General features: G+C 40.0%; 2 protein-coding genes across 5 annotated transcripts in view; both read right to left on the reverse strand.

Annotated features, from left to right (window-relative positions):
* The window catches only part of slc19a2 (solute carrier family 19 member 2), a 42,541-nt gene extending 34,715 nt beyond the window's left edge, over positions 1–7,826 (reverse strand). For 2 of the 3 annotated variants that reach the window (XM_039792668.1, XM_039792667.1), the window contains exon 1: positions 7,609–7,826. In XM_039792668.1, the coding sequence (XP_039648602.1) occupies positions 7,609–7,731 (123 nt within the window). In that variant the 5' untranslated portion in view covers positions 7,732–7,826. Of the gene's footprint in view, positions 1–1,001; positions 1,105–7,608 lie in introns of those variants that run through there. The other variant, XM_039792669.1, reaches the window with a different exon arrangement.
* Positions 7,827–9,320: 1,494 nt separating this feature from the next.
* The window catches only part of atg3 (autophagy related 3), a 19,127-nt gene continuing 9,735 nt past the window's right edge, over positions 9,321–18,712 (reverse strand). For both annotated transcript variants that reach the window (XM_039792673.1, XM_039792672.1), the window contains exons 11-12: positions 16,108–16,176; positions 9,321–11,007 (exon numbers count right to left, since the gene is read on the reverse strand). In XM_039792673.1, coding sequence (XP_039648607.1) covers positions 10,926–11,007; positions 16,108–16,176 — 151 coding nt within the window. In that variant the 3' untranslated portion in view covers positions 9,321–10,925. The remainder of the gene's footprint in view (positions 11,008–16,107; positions 16,177–18,712) is intronic.

Genomic DNA, 18,712 nt, shown 5'->3' on the forward strand with positions numbered 1-18,712 from the left:
CCCATGTGTTACTTCATAAGTTTTGAGGTACACATTTTTGGTATTTGTAGTGCCCCCTATGGGCTGGGCTCAAATTCCTTTGGTAGATCTATTTACACAGACTAAAAATATCTACTTTGACACTTAGTTTTATGATGTTTGACCAAATTGTTAGAGTTACATTAATTTCCCAAAACTGTTTGTTAAATATCTTGAAAACCAAACCCAGCCGTTCCAATTGTCTAAGTGATAAGGAAAAGTTCCTTCAATGCTTCCTTGGATATCTCCTTTAGCATAGGATACACTGGACCATCTTTTACGAAAGGAAAGGAGATAATGCCGTCCCACAATTCCTTGCGGCAGCATAATTGAAAGCGACGGATCGCCATTTGGCAATTTATAATCTGAATGTTAAGGTGTGCACTAGCTGTATGCACTGTGTGTACACTTTTTTCTGTGAGACATTGCAACACTACTACTACTAATAATAATAATAATAATAATACACTAGGGCTGCAACTAACGATTATTTTAATAGATTAATCTGTAGATTATTTTTTCGATTAATCGATTAATCAGATAAAAAAAATAAAAATAAAGCATTAATTTACATCAACTCAATACATACTTGTTGTTTTAGTTAATAGTTGTGTAAAGATATGTAACCCAAATAGCAGATACAGACAAGACACAGAGACAGACAGACACGGAGAGAGACACACACACACTAAATTATTACCATCGTTGTGTAAATGCAAGTTACGTTCATTTATACACCACACACTAATATATTTGTCAACAATAACTGATATGGGACAAAGCACATAATACATGACAGATTGAAAATGAATGGGCCAAAAAAAGGCGAGTGAATAAAACCGTGACTTTAGTCTTGCAAACTATACCACCCCTGCTTTACTACTGTTATTAACGAGCTAACGCTAGCTTGTCATGCTAGTCAGCTGGATAACGAGTAAACGGCAGCACTAGAAGAGCTACTGGAGGGACGTTGCGTTCCTCACTTCAGAACTGAACAGAAGTAAGATTGTGTAGTGACTCCACCGTGCTGTTGAACTCTTCCTCCTCATCATGGACTCCAACATGTTTACGTTTTAGGTGCTGACTCATCACCGTGGTGCGCCCGTGCCATGCCGTGTCGCTTTTTCTTATCTTGCAATTAACACGTTTTTGATTCATTTAGTGTGAAATGCTCCCACACCTTTGATGACTTAGGTCGTACTGATTTCTCTGCCTCCGCCGTGTGTTTCAGAACAACGTTACGGGTCTCTCCGGTCTCTCTCCGTATTTCGTCTACCCCCACTCTGCTCTTTTTTCTTTCGCTCCTCTCTGCGCTCAACTCAAATTTTTTTTTATCTCCGCGACTGAGTGGCGTAATAGTTGCGCGACTCAACGAATCGATAATGAAATAAGTTTTTTAGTAATCGAATTTTATCGATTCGTTGTTGCAGCCCTATAATGCACTTTATAGCACTGTTTGAGACGTGTAATAAACCAGTTAATGCAAGAACTTACCTTTGTCCCTGACTTACTTGTAGGGGAAAATTACAGTGAGCGTGTGTATACAAAACTGAATGAATGGAACGTGGAATCTAAAGTTACACAGCGCATAGGACATTGTTTAAATGTAACCCTTGTGTTGACTTCGGGTCACATTGTAAAAAATTTACAATTTAAAACGTTGGAAAAAGCAAAAAACTGAAAAAAAGGCATCAAAAACATCTAAACAAGTGTTTTTTTTCAAGGTTGACGGGAAGACAACACAAGGGTTAAGCCTAGAGCAGCATCCAGAACAAGTTCACCTGTTCGCCCCTCAGTTGTCAAGGTGGAGAGAAGGTTTGGACCCAAATGCAGTAAAACAGAGATTTATTTCAGCCAGGAAAATACTTCAGGCAGGACAGAACACAACAAGAACCACTCGAACAGAAAGTAAGAATCCAACAAGAGACAAAGACAGAACTGAGACTAAATACACAGGGTAATGAGAAAACAAGCAACAGGTGACACTAGGCTGGGAAACAGGTGAAACACATTAGGGCAATTACAAAGGAGGGAAAACCAAAGACAGGAAGTAAACCAGACAAGACAAGACAGAAAGCCAGACCGTCAAAATAAAACAGGAAACAGAACATACAGACACACGGGAAAACAAGACAGGAACTACAGCTAAACAAGACAAGGGAGGAAACACGGGCTACAACAGAAAACAGAACAAATACACAACAAAAACAGGAAACAAGAACAGAACCTCAAAACCAACTGAACTCAAACCCAAAACCCTGACATCAGTGACTTAGTTCAATATATGGTTTGTTGGAAGTCACTACAGATATGACTACATTATTTTGAACGTGTGAAAGTTGTGTGTGAAAATGTGTGAAAGTAGGAATATCGTCTGAAAATGCACGCATTGGCGCTATCGGCATCTGAATCAATTACGCTTAAATCATACTAGACCCGACCGATAAAGGATTTTTAAGGCCCATATCGATATGGGATTATGGGATGGGATGCTATGGGATTTAAAAATCCGAAATTCCGATATATATTGGCCGATGTATATTCCAAAAATAAAAAATCCAGAAATGCGTAACAAAACATAAAACAGATTTCCCTGAGTTACTAACTCAATTACTTTTTGGGAGAAGTAATTTGTAACTGTAACTAATTACTTTTTTAAAGTAAGATGACCAACACTGGAGAGGGGGTTGTAGCCGATTCTGTGGTCTGTCCTGGGACCAGTGGTCTCTGGCAGGGACCAGTGGTCACAACCACTAGGGGCGCTAGAGACACTGCTGCTCAGTGGTCTGCCCTGTGGTCCCTGTGGTCTGTGAAGTGGCTTTAGTATTGTCAAACCCTTTCCTGTCATTTTGGCTGCACTGTTAGCTGGATAAATGTCAGAGATCATAATCTTTTTTCTATAAAATTCACTATATCAGATATATTATGATTATTATTGTTGTTATTATTATTGATAATGGATCTGTGTGGTCAGGACCAGCTAGTCTCTGGCACGGACCAGTGGTCTCTGGCACAGACCAGTGGTCACAACCACTAGGGGCACTAGAGATACTGGTCGCGACCAGCTCCTCAGTGGTCTTCCCTGTGGTCCCTGTGGTCTGTGAAGCGGCTTTAGTATTTTCTCCCCTTTCCTGTCGTTTTGGCAGCACTGTTAGCTGGATAAATGTCAGAGATCACAATCTTTTGTCTATAAAATACACTATATCATATATATTATGATTATTATTGTTATTATTATTGATAATGGAGATCCGTGTGGTCAGGACCAGCTGGTCTCTGGCACGGACCAGTGGTCACAACCACTAGGGGCGCTAGAGACACTGGTTGCGACCAGTGGCACAGCGGTCATGACCAGCTTCTTACTGGCACAAAGGGAACTAAAATTACTGGTCCTGACCACCTCCTCTGTGATCTGTTCTGTTGTTTGGACCAGTTGAGTGATCTGTGGAGTGTTTATTTTTAATAAACTTTGTTGTTAAAATAAAATTTGTGTCTTGATGGTGGCGCTACAACAGCCTTCTAAAATTCTAAACTTAAAAAATTCATAACAAATCAGCCGTATAAGCAAAACTTCGCAACTTAACCCAAACTGTAGCCCCAATAGAGCAGAAACTGTACTCTGCTTTTACCTAGTGAAAATTTTTGAGTCCATCACTTTTTTCGCAAAACTGCAAAACTTATTAAATCTATCTCCTCCCACATTTTTGTTTCAATTGACACCAAATTTGGGGATCTCCAGATTGTCCTCCCCAAATTTACCATTAAGATTTTTGATATATCAAAAATTGAGCCCACAGTGCATTAAAACATTTTACTGCATACAGTAGTGTAAACAAATCCTGCAATTTATTCCAAACTATATATTTGATGTTCATGGAAACATTTCACAACATTCAAAGATCACTGTAGATGTGGTGTGCAAAATTTCAGAATTTTATTATTTTAATTGTGTCCTCATCTACGCATTGTAGTCAATGCAAAATAAAGCATATTTAAACATCAATTTGGCATTTATTGATCTTTGTGAAAATAAATTGCACAAATTCTCAGAATTCTCTAATAAGATTTTTCTTTTCAAAATTCTTAATTTTCATGCAAGCCTGCTCCTTGTCTACTAGGTGTTGTGATACCACTTGTGACATCACCCAGATAATAGCTCCCTGAGATCAGAAAGTGAGTTTGAGCCTCTGTGCATACTGTATATATATAATCAGGCATTGTGATGTGTCTGCATATTTTACAAGGGGGTTCTGCATTAACACACACATCAGTCCAGTTCCAGTTTAGGGAAGTCATATTATTGAGTCAACCCAGGCTGACTCAATAAAATATACTACCAATAACTGGAGGAGTCATCACCTAGGGTCTCATTTATAAACGTGGCGTACAAACAAAACGGGGCTGAAAATGTGCGTACGCCACTTCCCACGCAAAGGTTGTGATTTATAAAAAAACAAACTTGACGGTCCTCCACGCAAACTCTGACCAATGCATACACACCTTTTGGAGACAATGGGAATTGGCAACGCAGATGGAGAGGTGGTGAACTGATCTCAGACTGCAGAAAGTACATGAGGGAATAACGATTACTCGTAATATTTTTAAGTATTGAATAAAAATTTGTTCTTAATGTTTAATCGGCGCTGTCACATTGTCCCCTACGGAGCGCAGGAGGAGGATATGTCTTTAATATAATGCATATGTAGTCAAATGTCAAAGTCTGGAAATACAGCCATTAAGCTCTCGCGCAATCACTTCATGTCCTCGTTATCGATCCGAACTGTAATGCAATACATTACAAAACCTGCATGAAGAAAAGTGTGTTTGCCTATTACACGTTCGTCTTTAAATTGTATCTTGGGGTGGGGGATACCACTAGTTGATGCTGTGATTTTGGCAAGGTGTTAACAATCACAAATTGTTGTAAATATATAAAGCAGTGACCCCCGTGCGTAATGCTTCATGATGGCACTGCCGGCACTGCAGGAGGACTACGCCAATGGAAGAATCCGGAGAGAAAGAGCCTTCAGGGACCATGACGATGACTGGCTAATAAGCCGATTTAAATTCCCTAAAGCTGTGCTTTTGGATCCATGTACTGAATTGGGTCCAGTAGAGAGGGCAATGCGCCAGAACCGTGCCATCCCGGTCCAAATACATGTCCTCGTCACTCTGGGGGCCACCGGCTGTTTCCAGAGGGAAACGGCAGACAGCTAAGTGTTTTTTTATATAAATATTATATATAATCTTCACCTTATCACTAAGGTTTGTTTGGATATAATTTATAATTCTGTTAAATGTAGGTCTGGTATATCGAAGCTGTCCCCGAGTGCTGAAATGCCTGCCGTTTTGGACAGTATTATTAATATATGTAGTCTATAGATCAGGTTTCCCTACACTGCGAGAACAGGCCGAAAATGTAATTTAATTTGCAGTAATTCCCGAGCGTCTGAGAAGTTTTTTGCTTTTTCCCCGCCCGCCAGTCATCATGATTCGGTGTAACGAAATAATAACTGCCAGGGTCATTAACATACTTATCTTATAAGGTGCTTTGCATTGACTATTTCTGGTAAAAAATGGGCGTGTACAGAGGCTGATCCACGTACACACACTTGTGGGTAATCTGTGATTTATAAAGGGAACATTGCTTACAGATGTGCGTACACAGGGTTTTATAAATCAGATTTGTTTTTTGCCGTACGCCATTTTTGGCTTTTGGGCATACGTACACTTTTAGTAAGGATCCTATGCACAGTTTTATAAATGAGACCCCTGGACAATAGCTCACTAAGATCAGTGATTGCCTTTGGACCCAAACCATTGAGTTCAAGGCTCAACGGTTACAAGGTCCTGTTTTCAACATTATCAACCATTGTGCTTTGGACACCTTCTCTGCATGTTTAAAATGCTTGGCCCGACCGTAGACGAGCTATAATTCCTTTTCAATTGTCCTTCACTTTTCTTGACCTCATGACGTTTACCTTTGGGGTTAAGGAAAAGTGGTTAGTAAAAGGACAAAGGAGGTAATTTTTTTGACTATTCGACTATAGCCTGTGTTTTTCCAATGGTCCATTTATGGTCCAAGAGGCTTTTTTGTAAAGCAGATTGAGCTGGACTTATTTGTCAAAATTCAGGTCAATCGGATTTATGGTTTGAGGGGCGTGGCCTTCCCAAAATCAGATTTTAAAGCCTTAATTAAAGCTTCACCATCTGGCCAATTGGCCTAATATTTCTTGGGAACCGAATGCACATATTTTCCAGTCAGATTTACTTAAAAATTAGTTTCTGCATTAACTTAAACTGATACTGCTTTGACTTACAGTACAGGGGATCAAAAATCAGCTTTTTCACCTAAACCAATTTTTCCAAGACTTTAGATACCGTACACAGCATGGATAGCTTGACAGTAATTTGCCGCCTTAGTATGGTAACGTCATCCAGGGCAAAAAAATATTTATTACTGCTCGTTTTTTCTAGGCCAGTTTACAACTTGGTGGAGGTAATTATTTAAGGATTAACCAGAAATTCCAAAGGATCTGACCATTTTTAATGAGGGATTATTCTGTCCGTGGAAAGTTTGTCTGGGCCTGTTGTTGGGGCTTGCGTCACAAAACAGACAAAAAAGGACTGAGCCTTTACAAAACACACAGCTGTATTATTATGAAGCCATCTACAAAACATCAGTTTTATATAGGGATAGAAATATGGAACTTAATATGGATTTGGGTAAGTAGCTTGATCCAACTGTAACAGATAACTGACAACAACAAATTGTCACTAGGGATGTCCTGATCCCAAGTATCGGTATTGTATGGGTATTTTTTTAACAGCTAAAAAAAAAAAAAAAAAAAAAAAGAACATTGGCTTTATGAGAACGCAATAATAAATATAAAATAATAAAGTTTTCACATATCTTAAACTGTGTTTTTAAGAATCTTTAGCTTCTTTGGCATAATTTAGTCCAGATTTTACAAGTCTAGGTATAGTGGTTTTGGATCTGGACCTGGTCCAATGTGGTCTACATATGAAAAAAACCGTGAAATCTCCCTTTATTGCATTTTCACAAATAGAATAAAGTTTTCACAAATCTGAAACTTTTAAGAATCTTTGGCCTCTGGGATTATATTTGTCCAGATTTGACAAGTCTAGGTGTAGGCCTTGTGGTTTTGGATCTGGACCTGGTGGTCTACATTTGAAGAAAAAAAAACGGTGAAATCTCCCTTTATTTAATTCTCATAAAGACAAAAAAAAGCTTTCGCAAATCTAAAAGTGTGTTTTAGACATAATTAATTTAACCTTAATGACTGACACGCTTTCAATACAGTAAGAGATAAAAAACGGAGAATCAGTCAATCAGCAATGCAAGTTATGTTTCCGATTAGATTAAAGAAATTGACAATTTAATTCAAAGTTTCACGTAATTTGATTTAAAAAAAAATTCGAACTATTGATAAATAGGAGGTACAAATTGGGTATCATTCTGCTGCGCTCTGTAGCCTTTCAAATGTGCATTGTGTCAAGTTCAAATGTGATGCAAGGTATTGTAAGCAGTTGACAGCGCTCAGTCTTTAGCCAAGCAAACTAACTCACCTGAGTCTCTGTCAGGTTCTTGTCTGGTCCCATGAGGTAGGCGGTGAGGAAAGGCTCCGACGGCCGGAGATTGGAAAAGAAGCCATACACACAGAGCAGAACAGTTGGGCTGAGCACAGACATGTTGGACTCACCAGCATTGCCTCGGCTCCACAACTAACTGCTACTTATTACAGTATAGAGAATCTTTGTTATTATACTTCTTACATACTGCTTCTTCTCTGGTGGTGAGTACATTAATGACCAGGCTTTGTACACTACCGCCATCAGCTGGTCTAAATATAGAGCAACAGCAGAGGAGTAAAACAAGTTGTCTGAAAGACATTTTTAACGTTTTTGTTTTACAATTTCCAAACAACAAAGGTCTAATATAGTATGGTTGGTTTTCCTGCATATGTGTTTTGTCGTTTATGTAGGCCTACCTAAGTATTGTAGGTAAAACCTAAGGGGATTTGTTCCCCAATTAATACACAAATAGCATTTGGGAAAACTCTTTATTGATTAATGTACATTACTTAATGTTCATGTACAAAAATGTTCAAGTGTGACCACTGAGCAAGTCACATCAGGAGACTGGACCAACAGGCAATACAGAGTGAATATTTAATCCAGTCAATTTAAAGTAGAATGGGAGCCAGAGCCGATCAGCTATCAGGCTCCTCTCCTGTGGAACCAGCTTCCAGTCTGGGTTCGGGAGGCAGACACCGTCTCCATCTTTAAGATTAAGCTTAAAACTCTCCTCTTTGATAAAGCTTATACTTAGGGCTGGCCCAGGTTTGCCTCAGACCAGCTCTTAGTTATGCTGCTATAGTTTTAGACTGCCGGGGGGCTTCCTATGACACACTGAGCTCCTCTCTTTCTCCATCTGTTTGCATTCATGTACCTTTAATGCATGTTACTAACCTAGCTCCAGGGAGCTTATTCCCCGGAGTCCTTATGCTTTCTCGCCTAGCAGATTTGGTGGTTCAGGTGGTTTGTTTTTGGCAACTTCTGTTGTGGTCCTGCTCGACGCGCACCCATCCCGCCACTGCTGTGGTCTTGCTCGACGCCCACCCATCTCGCCCTGCACTAGCAGCTGCTGCTGTGGTCCTGCTCAATGCCCACCCATCCCACCCTGCACTGGCAGCTGCTGCTGTGGTCCTGCTCGACACCCTGCACTGCTACAACTACTGTTATTTCTAGTCATATTTCGATTATCTTTATTGCTACTATAATATATATACCTTGCAGTGCCCTGTTACGCCCTGCTACGTCCTGCAGTGCCCTGTTACGCCATGAACTACTACTTCTAGTTATAGTTCCATTATCTTTCCTGTAACTATAATTTCCACTGTTCATCGTACCCCTAACCAGCACTGTCAGACAGCCGCCCACCAAGAGCCTGGGTCTGCCCGAGGTTTCAACCTAAAAGGAAGTTTTCCTCACCACTCAAGATTTCTGCCTAAAAGGAAGTTTTTCCTTGCCACGGTTGCACTAAATGATTGCCAAGAGCGACCCAATATATTGGGTCTTTGTAAATTATAGTGTGTAGTCTAGACCTACTCTGTAAACTGTCTTGAGATAACTCGTTATGATTTGATACTATAAATAAAATTGAAAACAAGTAAGCAAGCAGGTTTAATTTAGTTGTGTAATTACTGCCAAATGATTGTTACTGTATTGAGCCAAAATAGTTTATAATTCAAAATCTTATGAACAAAACAGACCAGAAATTCATTGAATAGTTTATTGAAGTACACAAAGAGGCTTGTGACAATAAAATAATTCATTTGTTTTGTGAAAATGCCACACAATAGATAGAGCCAACCTTCACACAGCTCTTACACACAGTAGGTAGTGATACACCATGCTTGTAGAAACAAGTCAATCCGTCTCAAGATTTTGACAAGCTACAGGGGGGAAATTGTCCAGTTTAAGTAAAACACAAAAACCATATGAGCCAACCACAAGAATCATGGGTTAAAGAAAAGGCCTGGCCATCCATACATTCAGAGAATGAAGTATTAAGACAAACTGGCATACAGAGCTGATTTGCAATAATGAGGTTCAGCCATGCCTTCTACAAAGTGCATCAGAATGGGAGCAATAATAATCACTGCAGTAAGGCATGGGAACAGTAATGTTAATAGTCAAGAAACTTCAATCAATGCTGCTGTTAGGTACAGAGACATTTTAGACAGTGATGTTAGCAAGAACACATACATTTCCTACCGATAGTTGTCCAAGTCCAAATCCACAGATTTGAAATATTTTCTTCTGAATATTATTTGTAGTGGTACAGGAAAATGATGTACTATACATAAACAGATAACAAAAGTCAGTAAAGGTCCACAGTGTAGAACAGGGCATGCTCATTGTTTTGGTTTTATGGACCACAACTTTACTGTTGTTGAGTTTCACTGTTCTCATCAACCTGGTTTCCAGCAATGGCAGGCAGCTGTTTTCAGTAAATAATATCTGCTAAACCAGCTTGTTCTACTGTAACCCGTCTCATTTTTAATAACTCAAGAAGCTGACCCTTTGCATGACCATGGTTAATTTATTTTCTGAAATAGACTCTTACATTTCAAGCAGCAAAGCAGTGTGGAATGGGGTGAATTTTTAGTAACATCAGCAAAAGCTTAACAAGGAATTTATGAGAGCTCGCCACATTGTGGTCACAACATTAAACCTGTAGAGAAACATCAGATGTACTGTCCAACTTTGGGATGAAACCTTGTCTGCAGCCTTACCCAGAGTCAGATAATAAGGACATCAGTTTAATTTTTGTGTATCCAGTACAGAGGTGTCCAGGACGTGGTTGGCCTAGGTTAGCAGAAAGACTGGAAGTAAAAAAGAAACTACTAGCCAGTTTTGTCAAAAGTAAAAAAAAAACATGTTAGATAGCAAGCTACTTCCAATATATCCAAGCCTGTTTTTTCACATTTCTATTTTTCAACAGGTGAAATTAAACGATACATGAAAATAAGACAGCTCTGACTTTAATGAAAGTTGCACTTTTCATGCCATAGCTAGGCTAGCAACAGTTATAAAAAACACACATGTATCTGTACTGAATGCACACAGATAAAACAGACATTGGTCTTCTTATCTGACTCTGGGTTTCATGGAAAACAAGTCTGTTTCCCAAAATGTTAGAACAGTTTAGCCACATACCTCCAACATTCCCCAATGTCCTGCGCCCACGCAAAGTGTCTCAGAGTAATACAAACACTCCACAAACTGGTTTTAATCAGACCAGACCAGATATAATCTGATCACAGAGGCAGAAGAGCTGATCTTTCCCATGTTGCATTAAGAGAGGCAGATTTATGAAACTACATGGTGAAGTGTCTTGTGTAGTCGTATTCTATTGTGGGAATGACAGCCTGGACAAACTTGAGGAAAATCAGAAGATACCTGAAAGTCTCAGTTAAGGAAAACCCAGTGGAGCATTGAGATAAATTACAATACAGTAACACAGTAGGTGTGACATTATGTTGGTGCTCAATGTACATTGGCAGACTTAAACATAACTTCGTATTCAAATAAACAGTAAAAGTAGTACCCTGACATGGAGAGAACTCTTTTGTGAAGATTGTGGATGACACTACCATCATTAGCTGATTTTCAAACAATAACCAAACTTCATATCACAAGGAAATTAACAATCTTGCAGGGTAGTGCTCAGAGAACAACCTACTGCTGGGGTGGCTGTGGCTCAGAGGTAGAGTGGGTCAGCCCTCAACCACAAGATTGGCTCCTCTGGCCACATGTCAAAGTGTCCTTGAGCAAGATACTGAACCCCAGGCTGCTCCCCGGACGCTGTATGTGGCTGTCCACTGCTCCTAATGCTTAGGAGGAGTTAAATGCAGATACATCTGTGTGCATTCATGTCCCAGAAATGCTTGTTACTAACTTACCTCTGGGGAGTTTTTTCCCCAGAGTCCATATGTTTTCTCGCCCCGCAGTTTTCCTTGGATTAGGGTGGCACCTAAATTATGGTTGCAGCTGTTGCCGGCGCCCTGCTACGCCATGAACTATTAAAACTATTATTTCTAGTCATAGTTCCATTATCTTTATTGTGACTATAATTGCCACCGTTCATTGTACCTCCAACCGGCACCATCACACAACTGCCACCAAGAGCCTGGGTCTGTCCGAGGTTTCTCCCTAAAAGGATGTTTTCCTCACCACTCAAGGTTTCAACCTAAAAGGAAGTTTTTCCTCGCCACTGTTGCTTTTATGGGAATTATTGGAATTGTTGGGTCTTTGTAAATTATAGTGTGGTCCCTACTCTATCTGTAAAGTATCTTGAGATAACTCTTGTTATGAATTGATACTATAAATACAACTGAATTGAATAGATTGAATTTCACTACATTGTACTGTACGATTGTACGTGTTGAATAATAAATTCTTCTTTCTTCTTCTCAACATCAGCAAAACCAAGGAGCTGATTGTTGATTTTAGGAAAATGAGGCAAAGACACACACCCCTGTCTACATCATAAGAGCTGTGGTGGAGCGACTGAGCAGTTTATGTTCCTGGGATTCAGCATCCCAGAGAACCTGTCATGGTCATCACACGTCTCCACCCTGGTAAAGAACACTCAGAAACTGATGCATTTCTTTGGGTAACTAATGAAGGCAAAATCCCCCTGCCAAGTTATTGTTAACTTTTAGAGGGGAGCAATAGAAAGCATCCTGACTAGAAATATTACAAACTGGCATGGGATGTGCACAGCCTAGGACAGAAGGGCTCTACAGAGGGTCATTAAAGCCACCAAGAACATCATTGGTACTTATCTACCAAGCATCAGTGTTATCAGTGAGGTAAAAGACAATACCCGCCCCAGCAACAGTCTGTTCACCCTGCTGCTGTCTGGCAATCAATACAGGAGTATCCACTTCTTTCCTCAAGCTGTGAGACTCCTCAACTCCACCTCATTCTCTGCACTCCAACATAAAAAAAATGAATTGGAACTTTCTGTTATGCTGGTTTAATTACATTACCATACCACTACATCACAGTCTCTTGGGCTGCCTACTGGAGTTTCCTGGTCAAAGACCTACCACATCTATCAACAGCGGAGCAAACAGCTAAGCATCTTTCAACTGTTTCTGAAAAGTTGAGAATCCCTTTGTTGATGAGATTTGGCATTAGCTTCACACACTAACAACAAAGCTAACAGCGGAGCAAACAGCTAAGCTAACAGCGGAGCAAACAGCTTAGCTGGGTTAGGGTTAGCTGTTAGCAACACGATGCTCCCCCTAAGCTGTGCACCTGGCTGCGACTCATGCCTCCTGTTCAGCCAGAAGACCGTAGAACTTGAAGCCAGAATAGCGACCCTCCACCAGATCAGGGAGAATGAACAGTTCCTCGACACCATTATCGACGGAAGTACCCCTCACACACACACACTAACGTTGGATGTCTTATTTTACTCCGCCATGCACTAATGCAATCTTTGTCCCTGTTGCCTCTCCCTGGCCTCTGCTGAGAACCAAGCCCACTCTACTGGCCAGCTCCACTCCACACCAGCCTGAGCCATGGCATAGAAGCAAGCACCACAGCAGGCCGTCAGGATGACACTCATGCCCAGCCTACGACTGGAAAATCGCTACACCATTCTGATGGACAATGAGGAGTCCCGCTCTGTGGCAATCCACCTCTGCCACATCCCCGTGCCGCTCATCCTGGTCCCTCCACACAGTCGGCGCCCCCTCAATCCCATCCTCTGCTGAACTCAACAACCCCCACCCTGGTCATAGGCAGTTCCATGGCCAGAGACGTCTACATTCCCCCTTCACCTAGCGGTCCCTCCAAGGTCTACTGCTTCCCTGGTGCCAAGGTCTGTGACATCCCACACAAACTCCCAAGCATCCAGGTTGCTCTGTGGGGCAGTGGTGGCCTAGAGGTTAGAGAAGAGAGCTTGTGACTGGGAGGTTGTCAATTCAATCCCCAGACCAACAGGATAAAATCTGGGTGTGGAAAGTGAAAGTCCCTCCCTCATTACCATCACTGAGGTGCCCTTGAGCAAGGCCCTTAAACCCAACCGCTCCAGTGGAACTGCTCAGTGGCCAGCAGATCAGACTGTGGTTGTGCTGGGCAGTTTCCAGGTGTGAATGTGTAACTGTGTGAATGTGATCAGGGCGTTCCTGCAAAAGAGAGGCTGCCTCTCAGTGAACCTCCCCTGAATAAATAAAGGATAAAAAAAAATAAAAAAAATAACGACCACACTGAGGCATTAACTTTCTGTAGAAAATATCACAGATTCATGTCCCCCAGGTATTGATTCAAATGGCACTATACATGTGGATGGATCTGAACATGTTTTCTACATATAGTACTCCTACTGCTATAGCTCAAGCTGCTTCATGTAATAGCATGACTTACGCTTGTAGTTCTATTCCAACATTGATTTCTGCCCAACGTATAGTGAAAAGGCAATTTTAAAATTAGAAACCTAACTAATATTCTTTCCATACCTCAGCATGTTCCTCTAAAGCCAGACACATTTTCAGCTAACATGAGTCTACTAAATATAGGCACTCTCACTACTAAAACTTTTGCAATCAATGATTTTATCAGTGAAATAAAAAATTGAATTTCTGTTTCTTGTTGAAACCTGGCATAATTCAGACAGCGCAGCTGTTTTTGTTGTGTTGCGTTAGCAGCATCGGCACCTCTTCCGGAACTGATGGGGGCAGTATACGCTTCAGAGTGTTCCAGTTGATACATTCAGAAGTAGGAGGTCATGAGCAAGTGGCCGAAGTCACGCCCTTCTACTTCCGGTACATAACTTTTGAAAATCTATGAACAGAGTCAAGATTCCATATTACTATTACCTAATACCATATTCCATAGTATTAGGGGACCACTAAGGTCTATATAAAAGCATCCAAAGAGCACTATGTCATGGGACCTTTAATAAAGAAGTTCATGTTTTAAGTTAAAGTACATGAAATCTTAGAAAATCCTTTTATTTTTATTTACCGTGGTATCGAAATTGGCATCGGGAATTGTGTTATTTTTTGGCACCAACTACTGGATTTTTTGTATCATGACACCCCTAATGGTAAGACTACTCTTTCAGATTATTCTACATTGGACTGCTGCTATTAGAGCTGCAGCCAGCCAGAAGCAGATGGGCTACCCCTACTAAGTCGAATTCTGCTGGTTCTCTGCTTCTTCCGGGAATATGGGAGTTTTTCCTTGCCACTGCTGTAATATGGCGTGTTTATAGGGGGTTAAGGGTTAAGGCTGCCAATTTTCCGGTCGTGGTGCTCCTTTAACGTCTGTATATAAATTCAAATGTATTATTATTATTATTTTTTTCTCTATTATTGTTTTTAAAGTTCCAAATGTAAAGCCCTTTGAGCTGCATTCTGTGTATGAAAGGTGCTATATAAATAAAGCTCATTATTATTTTTACCTTTTGGACTACCCGCATTCCCACTTTAAACCAAAGTCTCTAAGTATATATGCTTCATGTATATAAGGATTTCTATAAGTAACTGTATATATTGTTTTTATAATTTCATTGTTCTATGTGTGTGTAGCATAAAGGGGGTATAACTTACATTTAATTGTACAACCAAATGAACCTTGTAAATTACCATCAGAGGTGCAAAATGTTGCATCACCGCAATTTGTTAATCAATTCATTTTGTGTGGCATTTTCGCCTTTATTTGACAGAGTAAATGCAGAGTGGAAACGGTTGGAGCGAGAGGGGTATGACATGCAACAAAGGACCTAAGGCTGGAATCAAACCCTGTCCGTTGCAGTAAAGTCACCACTTGGCTTCAGATGCGCTCCATTATATAAATTATGATTATTTTTCCTGCTGTTGAACTTGGAGTATTGTTTGAAGAAAATGCACAAAAGGAGCTGCACGCATACAGTTCTTGTGCAAGAGGAAGGCTACATGTGAGGAAACATTACTTAAATAGCCTGATGTCATCTTAACAAAAATATCAGCGATAGAACAAATTATTCAAGATCAGTGGGAGGTTTTAATAATAGTTATAAACCTCATTTGACTAGATTGTTTCTGTAAATAATTATCATGTCCCACTAGACAGGAGCTGCTGTCAGCCATTAATAGTCAAAAAACATAAAAAACAAGCAGGAGAACCTGAGGGAAACTGAAATGTACATTTCTTTTGTGAGAACTAACAGGCTGTCGCTGCTGCTCTTTTGTCTTATGTTGTGGTACTGAACTGAGAGCTTCACTATAATAACTTTCCAAAGCATCTTATATTTCTTGCATTTCTATCTCACTCAGTCTTTTGAACTGGCTATAGTAGCTCTAACTCTGTGTGATAAAACAGTGCTGCACTGCTGTAGAAAACATGCAATTTTCTGTGGTGCATGGGGTGGGTCAGTGGTCCATTAGAAAATAGACAAACACAAAAGATTAGTACATATCCTCGTAAGTGTCCAGAACAGTCAACTAGAATTGTTGCATAAGTCAAAGAAGCAGACATATAACCAGCATTACCATGAAAGGATACATATGCACTCCCAGCTCTCCACCCCCTTCTGCCACCGTCTCAATGATCTTTTTCATCACTTCAGCATGTCTGAAAGTAAAGGGTGGATCACGGTCTGTGAAAAAGTCTAAAATAAGATTTTTAACACACAGTCACACTATCAATCACTCTCATTCAAATCCATTAAGACACCACTATAAAGAAAAAACATATGTAAACATATGTTTCTATGTAAAAAAATAATGGATAATTTGCCTGACATCTCTCCATTTAGTGCATGTATAGGTCCTGTGCAGGTGTGTATTTTCAGGTGTGTAATGTGTGTAATAACTGTAACAAGCGGAGTGAAAATTGTGAATTTCCCCTTGCGGGATAAACAAAGGCATGTCTTCTTCATCCGATGCCGGATGTCCCTCACCTTCCACTCACTGTGCATTGCCATTCTTCAAGTTTTGAAGAAAGTTTGGGTTGTGCAAAATATGGCCTGCTTGGTTCTTTTAGGGAATTATTGTACAGATTTACAAAGAAGATGTTTATACAGCATTTACCATCTAACTGGGATGTTTGGGTAAGGGCAAATTACATTCAACCATGTATCCAGCTAATTCAAATAGCGTGGGTTACTGTATTGTGTAAACAGTTAACTTTAATTAATAAGTTATAAGAAGGAGTTGCTTTATGATATTATTTTGCAGAGCCACTGTCACTGTGTCTGGAGCTTAGCGCTGCCCAAGATGATTGTGATTGGTTTAAGGAAATAAAAACAACTGAGAGCGTTTTTTCCTCCTATGCTAGAATGTATGTGTTGTGTAGCCAGACCTTACTCCAATGTGGAAATAGGTCTGGCAATGCAAGACTAATTTGATTCGGATTCTTCATGATATAATTCAAAATCAATTCTCGGTTCAAAACGATTCCCGATTAAAAATCAATTCTGATTTAGTACACAGGGGTGCTAATTTCAGAATCTAGTTTCAAGTTTCAAGTTATTTATTGTCAGATGCACAACAATTACAGAAGCAATCGTTCTATAAAACAGAAAATCACAAATAAAAAATAAAGGAGAATTTAAGACATGAGACATACAATAGTGCAAGTTAAAATATAGGGATAAATATATAGGCTACATGATTAAATAATACAGTAACTAATAAAACTCTACTTTAGTCTGCTGTGTGTTTAATAAAGGTGGTGTGGCTAAAAATGTATGGCATGAAAGCAGAGTAAAGTGTGTATACGATTATGGAGTTTATATATTTGAAAAGGTTGTATCAACTGTTTGCAATAGTGTAAATATGCAAAGGCAAATCTAAGACAAAAGGTAACATTGATTCATGCTAAACTTGCATTGACTTGGTAAAAAGTTATATTTGATCAGCAACTGTGTATTCAAACTCAAAATGAGCATGCTTAAAGTAACGTGCTGTGGGCTTATGGCCAGGCAAAGCAACCTATATGCACTTTTTTTTTATAGAAGCGGTCTCCACTCTGCTGTCACATCTAATCTTTCTCAGAGAGAGTAAAAATGAGTACTACAATACACTCAGGGGCTATCACCCCGGCTCAGCAGACAGGAAGTGCTTGCAAGCTGGGATGAGTAAACAAAGATGGGGAAAGACTGAGGGCTAGGGGCTAGGCTAACGCTAACTCCTTATCAGTCAATTTAATCCAACACCCCTACTGGGCGATATAACAATATATATCGTCAAAATTATATACATGGTCTATCGTATATATTTTTCTATATCATTTCACTCGCAATGTCAATAACCAGTGGCCGAACTGCGTGATGGCAATATTTACGTCATTCGGACGATAGGGGTGGAACGGTACATGTATTCGTATTGAACCGAAACGGTACGGGCGTCACGGTTCGGTGCATGAATTTACACGGAAAATACAAGGTATAAAAATAAATAAAACTTGCGTGCAAATTAATTAATGTAATGCGGAACTAATGTAATGCGTAACTTCTATTAGATACACAGGTTCTTTAGGGACACCTAATCTGTAGCCCCGCCTTAGCTATGAAGCTCTGAGAACAAGCAACAAACTGTGTATCCAAGAACACTTAAATCAGTGTAAATTACGTTATATCACACACAGACTGCTGTTGTAGATTAGTGTTGCGTTTCCAGCGTCGCAGCTCAAAACCGTAACGTTAGTTGAGACAGACGCCTTGTTTCTTTAGGCTAACTATATTAGCTTTAGCCAGGCAGCTTTCTACGGTGAAAAATGGCCAGGAGACGTCGTGATAACGTTGCATTAATCAGGTAATTTAGTTCTTCTTCTTCATCTTTGCAGAGAACAGAGATGCTGTATTTTATAGCTGATGGTCTAATTTTGTTAACAAGTTACAGATGGAGTCTGGAGATGATGTGGGGTACTTATTGTTTACATCTTACTTTACACACTTCAGGCTGTTGCAGCTAGCTCAGGGGAGATATTGTATGACACTAGGTGGTACAGCCTGAGACATGCACAATAAAAAAGATTGCCTTGTGCATTTTTGTTTTGCTTTTCCCTCCATTGTACCGAACTCGTTCCGAACTGTGATGTCTGAACCGAACCATGACTTCTGTGTACTGTTCCACCCCTATCGGACGATGAATTACGTTCTGATCCT

The sequence above is a fragment of the Perca fluviatilis genome, chromosome 24 (genome assembly GCF_010015445.1).
Source record: "Perca fluviatilis chromosome 24, GENO_Pfluv_1.0, whole genome shotgun sequence".
NCBI classification, from domain to species: domain Eukaryota; kingdom Metazoa; phylum Chordata; class Actinopteri; order Perciformes; family Percidae; genus Perca; species Perca fluviatilis.